Source organism: Morus notabilis, unplaced genomic scaffold, assembly GCF_000414095.1.
Source record: "Morus notabilis unplaced genomic scaffold, ASM41409v2 Scaffold317, whole genome shotgun sequence".
In the NCBI taxonomy this organism is placed as follows: Eukaryota; Viridiplantae; Streptophyta; class Magnoliopsida; order Rosales; family Moraceae; genus Morus; species Morus notabilis.
The window spans coordinates 514,197-525,913 of NW_010363634.1; the positions used below are offsets into that span (position 1 = coordinate 514,197).

Here is an 11,717-nt window from a genome sequence, read left to right on the forward strand (position 1 = left end):
TCCATAGATATCAATATTTTCATGTTCATTTGTACTTTTAAATAATTGTTTTCGAGTGATTTTTTAAGTTTTTAGCAACGCTAACAAGCTTTTCATGAAGGGGCCATATTTCCGTGCCCGTAGTTTTAATAAGCTGTATTTTTAATGAGCTTAAAACTGGAGGGAAAAAAAAAAAAAAAAACTAAATAAATCACTCGGTGTCCATTTTATTACAGTATAATTTATACTCTTTCTCACTCGCTTCGAAACACAGCATTAGACATTTTGCTCGAATCCAAATAAGCAAAGCTTCAACTTCAAACTTAACAACCATGCACCAATATTGGTGATACACTTATTAATATATCAAAACACGGAAAGACAACAATTGGATAACCTAAATACGGACTCGTACAATAACGAAAACGACATTACAAACTGAAACAACGCGCTAGAATATTATTTTTTTCACTTCCAAACTTGTTTTCCGCAGATCATATTCAAGCTGGAAAAGCCTCGATGACAGATTGAATAGCTGCAATGGACCTCACAGTGTGTCGGCTAAAACCAGCCTCGCGAAGAACATATGCCCATTCATCCAAGGTCCTCTCTTTGCCTTTGTGAGTAAGAGCCATCATCGCCATATCTAGAACCAATCCGACATCATTTAGCTTGTTGTCTTCTTTCTGTTGCTCTTTATTACCAATCACAACTTCTACTATTATCACCTTCCCTTTGTCCTTTGGAATGGCTTTCCTACACTTTTTCAGGATGCGGATACACTCATCGTCTCCCCAGTCATGAAGAACCGCCTATTTCATATCCACACCAAAAGAAAACAAATTAAATGAAAAAAAAAATTAAAACATACTTGGGGTAAAGATCATGACTATGCAGTTATCGTATCTGAATATATATCAGATATATATATATATATATATATATATATTCAATCTTGACGATCTCACACTAGCTTGGAGTATTACTAAACATCTAACTTTATATATACCAACTTATTTTATTTATTGATTGATTGACTTTTTCCAATCAACGTTTTTCACCGGATAAGGTATGCTTTTCTATAAAAATAAAGTTGTTTACAATATTGTCTGGTGGAATATATAAACGTGTGGCTATTGGTTTCTAACTAGTCATAATGGATCTTTCACTGTTACTTAATGTTAGTACTCACAATTAATTATGTAGGCCACAAGCACAAATCCATACACCCTTTTAATTACACGACAATTTTAGACTGATTGAATAATTAATATTGATTATTACTCATGTTATTAATTAGTTATAGTCTAAAAGTTAGAAATATATGAGTTAATATTAAGGAGTAAAAATAAAAAGGAGCTCCATTTCAATAGGTATTTTTAAAAATTACCCTATAACAATTGACTATCATATAGTTGGTGAAAAAAAAATATAGGTGTAAAAGTTCGGACTTGTGCAGGTGTAGATAGGTAATTAGGGGCCCGTTTAATTCGCTTATTCGAGTTTTTAATTCAAGTTGAGATGTGACTTTATATGAGAGTTTTTTACTGTACTAAAAAAGTTAGATGTGATTGTTTCTAAAAGCTTTTTACTATAACAAAACTCGAATCGGTTAAATGAACGGGGTTAGATTTACGTACCACGAGTAATACAGCATCAGCCTTAGGAATAAATTCAAACATGTCACCTCCAACATACTCGATCCCTTCACACTGTTCAGCAAGAGATACAACATGAGGAAGATCAAAGGTAATGCCCTTACTAATCCAAGGACAGGCCTTAACCAACCTACGCATGATCGTCCCGGTGCCTCCGCCGACGTCGACGAGGGTTTCAACCCCTTCAAACATGTCCAAACAACCATCAATGATCGCCGATACTATCACCCTAGCTAAACAAGCCATGGCCTCATTGATGAGCTGGCTTTGGGCCGGGTTTGCCTCAGCGTGTTTCCATACGTCCTCGCCGTGCACCACCTCAAAAGCCGAGGTAGCTTTCCCCTTGACACATGCGCTCAGACAGTGCCATGCCGCCTTCGCAGGTGGGCTGCTCTGCATCAGAATAAACGCCGCCATGCTGTTCTCTCCGGTTCTCATTAACCGGCGAGAGCTGTGTGTTTGCGCGTAATATGCAGTTGGGACGGTGTCTTCGTTTCGGATGATGATCTCTTTGAATATTCCATGGTTGACTAAAAACCTCATGACGCGGTGAAGGTTTTGGAGATCACAATCTAGGGCTGATGACAGCTCTAGAAGTGTCATGGGACGTCCATGGTTTGCTATGGCGTCAGCCATGCCAAGATCAATAGCACATTTCACCACAGCCATTTCTACATCCCCGCCAAAATAGTATTTCGACATATCGAATTTTTTTTGCTTTTCTTCTTCTCTTTCTTCCTCTAATAGTCCCCATGTTAAGTGATCTCTTTGTGTTTCTTCCATGTCTCTTTTTAGTTTTTACGTCTATTGAATATTGTTAAGGATCTGCGTAGCAAGCTGTGCTATATGATAGTTTATATAGCTGTATATACACTAAAAGTCCAAGTTACCAAGTTATATTAAAGAAGGGAGAAAGAGAAAAATATGTCAAGATTTAAGATGAATTAAAATTAATAGGTCAATAGTTTACATAAGTTAATAAATATGTTAAATTACTGTTTTCATCTATAACTTGTCTGGTTATGAATCATAACTTGACAAGTTATTTCCGGTTTTTGTCCATAACTTGTCTGGCTATGAACCATAACTTGACAAGTTTGTCTATAACTTATCTGATTATGAACTATAACTTAACAAGTTATGATCTATTAATTTCTATAACTACAAATTGGCCTATATACTTTCTTAAACTTTTCATATCGGCCTATTTCCTACTATTTTCCATTAAAGAATCCTACTTTACACGGAGCCACAATTTCTTTTAGGCCCACTGCCTGCGCTACCGTAATCAAAATTGGCCCCTTTAATTTGTGCAGAAAATTTTAAATTTAATAATTTTTTTTTCAAGTTTATTATTTATATTATTCTAAATAATTAATTATCATTATAATTTTTTATTTTATTCTTATTAATTGAATAACACTTGTTTATTTTTTAATAAAGTCATATAAATAATATTTTTTACCATCTTAAGCGATATTTTTAATTTTTTTCTTTCTTTTAAAGTGTCTCATAGTTGCAGACAGCCTAAAGGTAATTCGACACCTAACTCCGTAATAAAGATAAGAGTTCGAACCTTCCACGCCAAGTTCAAAAAATAAAAATAAAAATAGTCTCCCTAAATTTTTCTATTTAGGATATGAGCATTACTAAACTCCTCATACACGTGGGATGGGTTCAACATTTTTGTTATGATATTTATATAAAATTTTTAAAAACATTTTATTTATACCTTAAAGTTTAATTTTTGAATTGCCGCATATTTTATTTAAATCTAAATTGTTAAATAAATTAATAGTCAACAACACTAGTAATATCTTCACAATTTGTGAATTTTAAACCTTAAAAATGAATTAAATTTAACTAAAAATCATCCAATGACAGCATGAACGGTGGCACAAACCCACTTCTCACGGCGGCAATGTTATCTCTTCTCCCGCTGGCATGAGCTCTTATATATGCAGTAGACGTTTAATTCATAGATTTAGAATTATGATTCAGAATCATTCTCGTTTTATATGTATTTTTTGTGAAAGAAAAACACTGTAAAAAATCATGAATCATGATTCAGAATCAAGGACGAATACAGTAAACAAACATTCATACACAATCTCTTTTTCGTTCTTTTTTTTTCAACTAAGCTTTTAAACCCCAAAAAAAAAAAATCTCCGACAGCGGAAAGGTAATCAAGCAAAAGCTTTTAAATCAAAAGAAAAAAAAAGTTTGTTCTTCGATAGAGGAAAGGGAAAGGATTTTTTATTTAAATGTCCAACTACTAGTCACACAAGATCTTCGGCGACCTTCAAGCTTTTTACGATTGTCTCTAACAATTGAATCAATTGACGCTGGAGATTGGGAAAAGGATCTGGGTTTTTTTTTTCACTTCAAAGCATCAGTTCAAGGTAGAGATGCAAGAATGGGCCGGTTCGGCCCGGCCCATTCTCCTTAGGCCCACACGGGCCGCGGGCCGAGCCGGCCCAGCCCATAATTTGAGTGGGCCGGGCTGCCCGGCCCGTATAAGAATGACATCAGCCCAGCTCACACCACGGGCCAATTTTACGTGGGCCAAGCTAAGTCATGCCGCGGGCCAGGCTAGGCCATGTCGCGGGCCAAGATGGGCCGTGCCATGGGCCTTGAATGGGCTAGCCCACTCAAGGCCCATCTTGGCCCATCATGGGTTTAGATGGGCCAACCCATCTAAGCATGTAATTTTTAATTTTTAATTTTTTTATTTTTTAAACAAGTTAACAAATATATAAGTTTGAATAGTCAATAAAAATATGAAAACTGATATTTTATTTACGATTACCTCATTAAATAAAAACCTTTATAAGGAAAACCTAGTGGGACAAAGCCTTGGTAAGGAAAAAAGAGTACAATCGGGATAATTATACATAAGATGTTGACAAAATTACTAAAAAAAAAGAAAAAAAAAACATGAAAATATTATGGGCCTAGATGGGCTGGGCCGGCCCATTATGGGCTTAGACGGGTCAGGCTGGGCCGGCCCATTGTGGGCCTAGACGGGCTGGCCCAGCCTAGCCTGGTCCATGATTTTCCATGGGCCGTGCAGGGTCGTCCCATGATTTTCTATGGACCGTGCCGGGACGGCCCATGGGCCGATATATGTTGGCCCAGCCCAACCCACCAATATTTATGGGCTGGGCCGTGCCGGCCCAGCCCGTCACTATATCAGGATGGGCTTGGGCTGGCCCACGGGCCCCGGCCCATTGTTGCATCTCTAGTTCAAGGCTGGTTAAAAAAAAAAACAAAGATAAGGTCCACAAGTAATCCAAGAAATCTGAACCATTGCGTATCCATATGAAAAAGGTGTTTGCATTATTGTAGCATTTTACTTAATTTTTTCTAGTAGAACTCCCTCTCTCTCTTTTTCTTTTTTTTAGCTAATGAAAAGTCCTTCCTCTTTGCTGACTAATTTACGGAGCAAGTTATTGACTTTTGTTTTAAAAACATTGTAAATGCAATTTATTTTTTGGGAGCTTCTTAGAGGACCAGAAAAATATAAATTATTTGTAATATTTTATTTTCAATTATAAATCTATATTTAAAACTGTCTGATGTTATGAATATTTTTTTAATTTAATGTGATTTTGACTTAATTTAACGGTTAGAAATTAACACTACTGACAAGTAGTGACGGAGCGAGTATTTTACTTCAATTGGGGCATATTTTTAATATTTTTACAATAAAAAAACATAAGAAGTATAAAAATTTGAATGACAATATTTTTCAATAACTACCAAGTACATATATATATAAGAATAAAGATTAAATAACGTAAGATTCAATGAGAGCATATATGAAAGTATTAAATTTTGAAAGGGACAAATAAAAATATCATAAGACTTTTAAGAATAAAAATTTAACATTAAAAATAGCTCCACCCCTGGCTGACAAGCCTAGCCTATCAGAGGGAATTACCTTATTTTTTTAGTAGAACTCCTACCTTTTTTTAAGAGCAACTTAAGACTTTTTGCAACTTATTCACTTAACATCATAAAAGCATATTGTAACCACCTCAAGGTAGAAAAATTCTACAATATTAACAAGTTGAACCAAAGTAGAAGAAACGTATACGAATTGCAGGGCTTTCTTCCTTAGAGAGCCCTTCTAGAAATTCTCAAGGGTGACTTTGTCTTTTGAAAACAGGAGTTTGTCTGATGTTTTTTTTTTATTATCGGTGTTCTCTATTTTTTTAGCCGTTAGATCTAGTTAAAATCACACCAGATTAAAAAAAATATACAAAATAGATAAATTTTTATATAAATCTGACAACTGAAAAGTAGAAAACTCCGATATTTCAAAAAGAATAGAACATGGAGAAAGTTCATTTGAAAATATCAAAAACGCAATTTATTTTTTTAGCAGATCCTTTTTTTAAAAGCACGTGATATTGTTGAACCATCCTGAGGTAGAAAAATGTAGAAGAAACTTATAGTAAGAAGGCTATAGCCCTTAGGGAGCCCTTCTAGAAATTCTCACGGGAGACTTTTTTTTTCCCTCAAAACATTATAAGTGCAATTTGTTTTTTTTAGTAGAACTCTTCACACTTTTGAGAGCAACTTATTGACTTTTTGCAAGTAAAGGTACGAAAAAAAAATTTGAGATTTTGAAGAAAGAAAAAAAAGGTATTTGTCATTGTTTTCTAGTGGAGTGATAACTGATAGGGTGATGACTCCACCAGACAGTCAATCTTTACTTTGTTTATTTAGTTTGGCTCTCAATTGTCGTCACTGTCCACCCACTAATCTTGAATTGGTTCGTAGATTTGCATTTTGGTCCTATAATGTTTGATTCAGCCTTCAGAGTGTTAATGGTGGTCAAGGTCGAGGATTAGCCTATAGAATCGAGGTTAATGTGTCTAGGGGAAAGATTTTTGCTTGAATGAATGATACTCGTAAATATTCAATGTACTTAGGGCTTTAATGATACTCATAAATATCTCAATTTAGACCCCCAAACTCTATCTCCAAATATATTTTTTTTCACATTATTTAAAAAAAAAAACACAAATCAAAACTAATTATCAAACATTTTAAAAAATATTTCAATAAAGAATGTTAAAAAAAATAACAAAATAATGGCATTTGCAAGGTTTGTGATTTGAGCGTTTTTTTCCTAGCCTATATCTTTTATCTATTTCTTTTATATAGAAACTTATTGAGCTTCTTTTTTCCTAGCCTAGTCACCAGTGATATATTTCGAGTTGATATAAATTAACAAAATAATGGCATTTACGAGGTTTGTGATTGAATTGCCACAAGAATCATGTCAAAATTTATTGGACTTGCATTATTTTAAAAAGCATGAAACACGATAAACCGGCGTTTGCAAAATACGTAATAATGCATTAGGAGGAAGAGATTTTTTTTTTTTTATGTTTGTTTTCTGTATTCGTCTCTGATTCTGAATCATGATTCATAGTTCTCTATAGTGTTTTTCTCTCATCAAAAATACACCAAACGATAATAGTTCTGATTCATGATTCTGAATTCATGAACCAAACGTCCATACAAAAGTTATTTCTTAAAGAACAAAACCACTACAAAATTCCTTCCCAAAAAAATAACCCACTACCAGAATGTGTAAATATATATAAAGTGGGAGGACTATATAAAAGTTAAAATTTGAACTTGAAGTTAACGCCCCTCTCTGGCTACATCATTGCCCCCAAGCGCAAACATGTTTCGTCAAAAGCTTGAGATATCCTTTTATAATAGCGTAAAAGCTTTGCACAATATCAATGTGGAGCTTTGCACGCTATCAATGTGGGACTTTGCACTCTCTCTCTTGCAAGAAACGGGAATAAATTACTCACCGTCTCGTAACCAAAGGCCCACAAAGGGGGTGCATAAAGAATAAATCCAAGCAAAAACTACTGAGTGGAATTTCTTTATCTTTATAAGATCTAAAACAGAAAGAAAAGAAGGGAGTGAGCTGCCGTGTGGGAGAAACGTTCCCATTTGACCAGCAGCTTTACAATCCCCTTCAAATTTTACTCGAAACAGCTACTTGTAATGCTCCTCAGATGATTAGAGGAGATCCAAAGGAATCTCGAGATATAAGACTGGCAGATACTCTGTAGGATTTTGGGAGAAAATATTTAATCTTATTTATCTTCACATAATCAGAAAAATATAATAGTTATATAAAAGAGATTGATAATCTAATCTTCTTCTAGACAAACTCTAAATCCTATCTTTAACAATCCTTATCCTATACTATAAAATTTAAACTATAGAATTTAAATCTTATTAATAACGCATAAACCATAACTAAACCTATCTAATCCTATATTTTTGACACTCTCCCTCAAATTGGAGCATAGATATTTATCATACCCAACTTGCTTGTCAAAAATTTAAAATGAGACCGTAGAAGCCCCTTAGTCAAGATATCAGCTATCTGCTGTGTAGTTGGAACAAACGGCAAGCAGATGATTCATGCTTCAAGTTTCTCTTTAATGAAATGTCTGTCAATCTGTTCGATCATGTTGTATGGGGTTATGAGCAATGCTAATGGCAACTTTGTTGTCGCAATAAAGTTTCATTGGACTCTCAATCGGCCTCCTTAATTCTTCAAGAATCCGCTTCAACCACAGAACTTCACATATTCCATGAGCCATTGATCTGAACTTAGCCTCAGCACTACTCCTTGCCACAACACTTTGCTTATTGCTTCTCCACGTAACTAAGTTACCCCAGACAAATGTATAGTACCCAGATGTAGATCTTCTATCTGTAATAGATCCAGCCCAATCAGCATCGGTGGACTTCAATACCTCGCTGTTCATTTTTCTTTAAGAACAATCCTTTCCCGGGGGTACTCTTCAGATATCTCAAGATTCGGTGGACTGCCTCAAGATGTTCTTCATATGGAGAGTGCATAAATTGACTCACGACACTGACAGCAAATGCAATGTCTGGGCGAGTATGTGACAGATATATCAGTTTCTCGACCAGCTTCTGGTATCTTACTATGTCCACCAGTGTTCCTTTTTCTCTTTCTCCAAGCTTTAGGTTCGGCTCCATTGGTGTTTCTACTGGTATGCAACCACTCATCCCAGTCTCTTTCAGGAGATCAAGAACATACTTTCGTTGAGAGACAGCTATGCCTTTTTTGGATCTTGCGATTTCCATGCCAAGGAAGTATCTCAATTGTCCCAAGTCTTTAATCTCAAACTCAGAAGTTAAGCACTGTTTCAACCTCTCCATCTCTGCCAAGTCATCTCCAGTGAGGATGATATTATCCACATAGGCAATCAGAACTGCAACTTTCCGTCCGGTTGAGAACTTCATAAATAGAGTGTGGTATGTATGCACCTGAGTGTATCCATGTCTTTTCACACACTGAGTAAACTTTTCAAACCAAGCCCTTGGTGATTGCTTGAATCCATAGAGTGGTTTTTTCAATCTGCACACTTTAGAACAAAACTTTTTATCAAAATCGGGAGGGGAATCCATATAAACTTCTTCTTCCAGATCCCTGTTCAGAAATGCATTCTTCACATCCAGTTGTTGTAGTGGCTAGTCTAAATTCAAAGCAATAGACAAAAGAACTCGAACTGTATTAAGTTTTGTGACAGGTGTAAATGTCTCTGAGTAGTCTATCCCATATGTCTGTGTGAAACCCTTAGCTACCAACCGGGCCTTGTACCTTTCCAGTGTGCCATCTGCATTGTATTTGACTGTAAAGACCCATTTACAGCCAACAGTTGCCTTTCCCACCGGTAGGTCCACAACTTCCCAAGTTTCATTTTTTTCTAGAGCCCTCATCTCTCCTAGAATAGTCTCCTTCCATTCAGGAACATTTAGAACCTCCTGCACCATTCTAGGAATTTCTACATTATACAATTGTGAGGTAAAAGCACGAAGAGAAGGTGATAATTTTTCATAGGACACAAAGTTGGACAGGGGGTGTTGTGTACAAGATCTAACCCCCTTACGATGAGCAATAGGAACATCCAAGTTATTAATAGACTTAGCTTGGACACTAGACTCCAAAGATTTTGATTGAGACAGAGATGTACCTGAAGGGGACTCTAGATCCGTTCCCAAGTTGGATTCATGGCAATGCTACAAAGGAGGAACTCTCTTTCCTTGAATCGGTTTTCTCCTTCAGTAGACACGGAGCTCTTGAATTTTTCCACTTAGTTTTTCACACATCTCTATTCCTAACCGGTCATCTAATGGCATTGGAGGAGGTCCTCCATCATTCCCAATTTCTAAAATATCATTTTCTAGATGTGGATTTGGATTTGATTCTAAAGACATAGGATTCATATTTAGATGGTTTGAGACTTCCTTACTGGTTCAAAGGGGTCATTCTCGACAGGATCATGGTTCTTGTCATATTCGACAGTAGCAGCTTCAGCAGGATATTCAACAATAGCAGGATCAAGCACAGCAGGAGGGTCAAGTAGATCAAGTTCAGCTTCTAACCTCGCATCTTCACTATCACTCTCCCCTTGAAGATGATTCTTACAAAAATATTTCTGTGTTTCAAAGAATGTCACATCCATAGTTACAAAAACCTTTTTTGAAATTGGGTCAAAATATTTGTACCCTTTTTGTGTTGGTGAGTAACCAATAAAAACACATTTTTTTGCCCTAGGATCCAATTTCCCCCCATTATGATTGTGCACATGAACGAATGCAACACAACCAAATACCTTAAGTGGAATATCAGCGACAAGCCGTGATGTGGAAAATTTTTGCTTAAAACAGTTCAATGGTGTTTGAAATTTCAAAACTCTTGTGGGCATTCTATTAATTAGGAACACGGCAGTAAGGATTGCTTCACCCCACAAGTATTTTGGAACATTTTTCGTAAAAAGTAGTGACCTAGCAACCTCAATTTTTTTCTTTCCGCCACCCCATTTTGTTGAGGGGTGTCATTGCAAGAACTTTGGTGTACAATCCCTTTTTCTAAGAAAAATTTACCCAAGATTTTATTAAAATATTCTTTCCCATTATCACTTCGGAAAACCTGAATTTTAGTTTTAAATTGTGTTTGAACCATGTTGTAAAAGTTTCTGAAAACTTCTTCTACTTCAGACTTTTCTTTTAATAGAAACACCCAAATTACCCGTGTGTGATCATCTATGAAGGTGATAAACCATCTTTGTGAGAGAAAGTGCTAACCTTAGAAGGTCCCCAAACATCACTATGGATAACTGTGAATGGTTTTGAGCCCTTATAGGGTTGTGGAGGAAAGGAAGCCCAGTGATGTTTTGACAATTCACAAATCTCACACTGAAATGAAGATGGACTTTTATTGATGAACAATGTAGGAAACACAAATTTAAGATATTGAAAATTTAGATGTCCTAACCTAAAATGCCATAACATGACTTTTTTATTGCTAGAAACAGAAATAGACTTAAAACAAATATTTTGAGCTTGTCTTCCCGAGCTTGATCCATCTTCAAAGAAATAGAGTCCTTCACTTTGTCTAGCATTGCTAATCGTCTTCCCCAAGTTCAAATTCTAAAACTTACAAGAAGATGTGGAAAAGTGAATTTGACAGTTTAAGTCTCGAGTTAGTTTACTGACAGACAAGAGAATTACATGACAAATTGGGAACATGAAGAACATTTTGAAGAGTGATGAATGGAGAGATAAAACCTTTCCCAACTATGGTTGAAAGGGATCCATCCGCTATTTTAATTTTTTGATTTCCTGCACATGGACTATATGAAGAGAACAATTTTGATGATCCTGTCATGTGATCAGTTGCACCGGAATCTTTGATCCACGAGCAATTTATATCGGAATCGACACTAACAAGGGCAGTGAGGTAGTTACCTTTATGGGCTAGAGAGCATGATGGATTTGAGGAATTTACAGAGAATTGTGAGGATTGGATGATTTTCAACAAGTGGTATGTCTGTTCCTTTGTGAATGGAGAGCTTTCTGTTGAGACTTGCTGCCCTTGGTCATCATTTGAAACTTGAAATGCTCGGCCACCCCCTTCATTCTTTTTTTCCAGTTCGGTGGCTTCCCATGTAATTTCCAACATGTTTCCCGTGTATGCCAAGGTTTCTTACAGTGATCACA

The 11,717-nt window shown here is 35.9% G+C and overlaps 1 protein-coding gene across 1 annotated transcript; it reads right to left on the minus strand.

The window, feature by feature from the left end:
* Positions 1-201: 201 nt before the first annotated feature.
* LOC21405681 (acetylserotonin O-methyltransferase) lies at positions 202-2,431 on the minus strand. Its single transcript, XM_010104702.2, has 2 exons — positions 1,620-2,431; positions 202-791 (listed from the first exon to the last, which is right to left on the minus strand). Exons 1-2 carry the CDS (start codon positions 2,418-2,420, stop codon positions 480-482), a joined length of 1,113 nt encoding a protein of 370 aa, XP_010103004.1. The 5' UTR covers positions 2,421-2,431; the 3' UTR covers positions 202-479.
* Between the last annotated feature and the right edge of the window lie 9,286 nt (positions 2,432-11,717).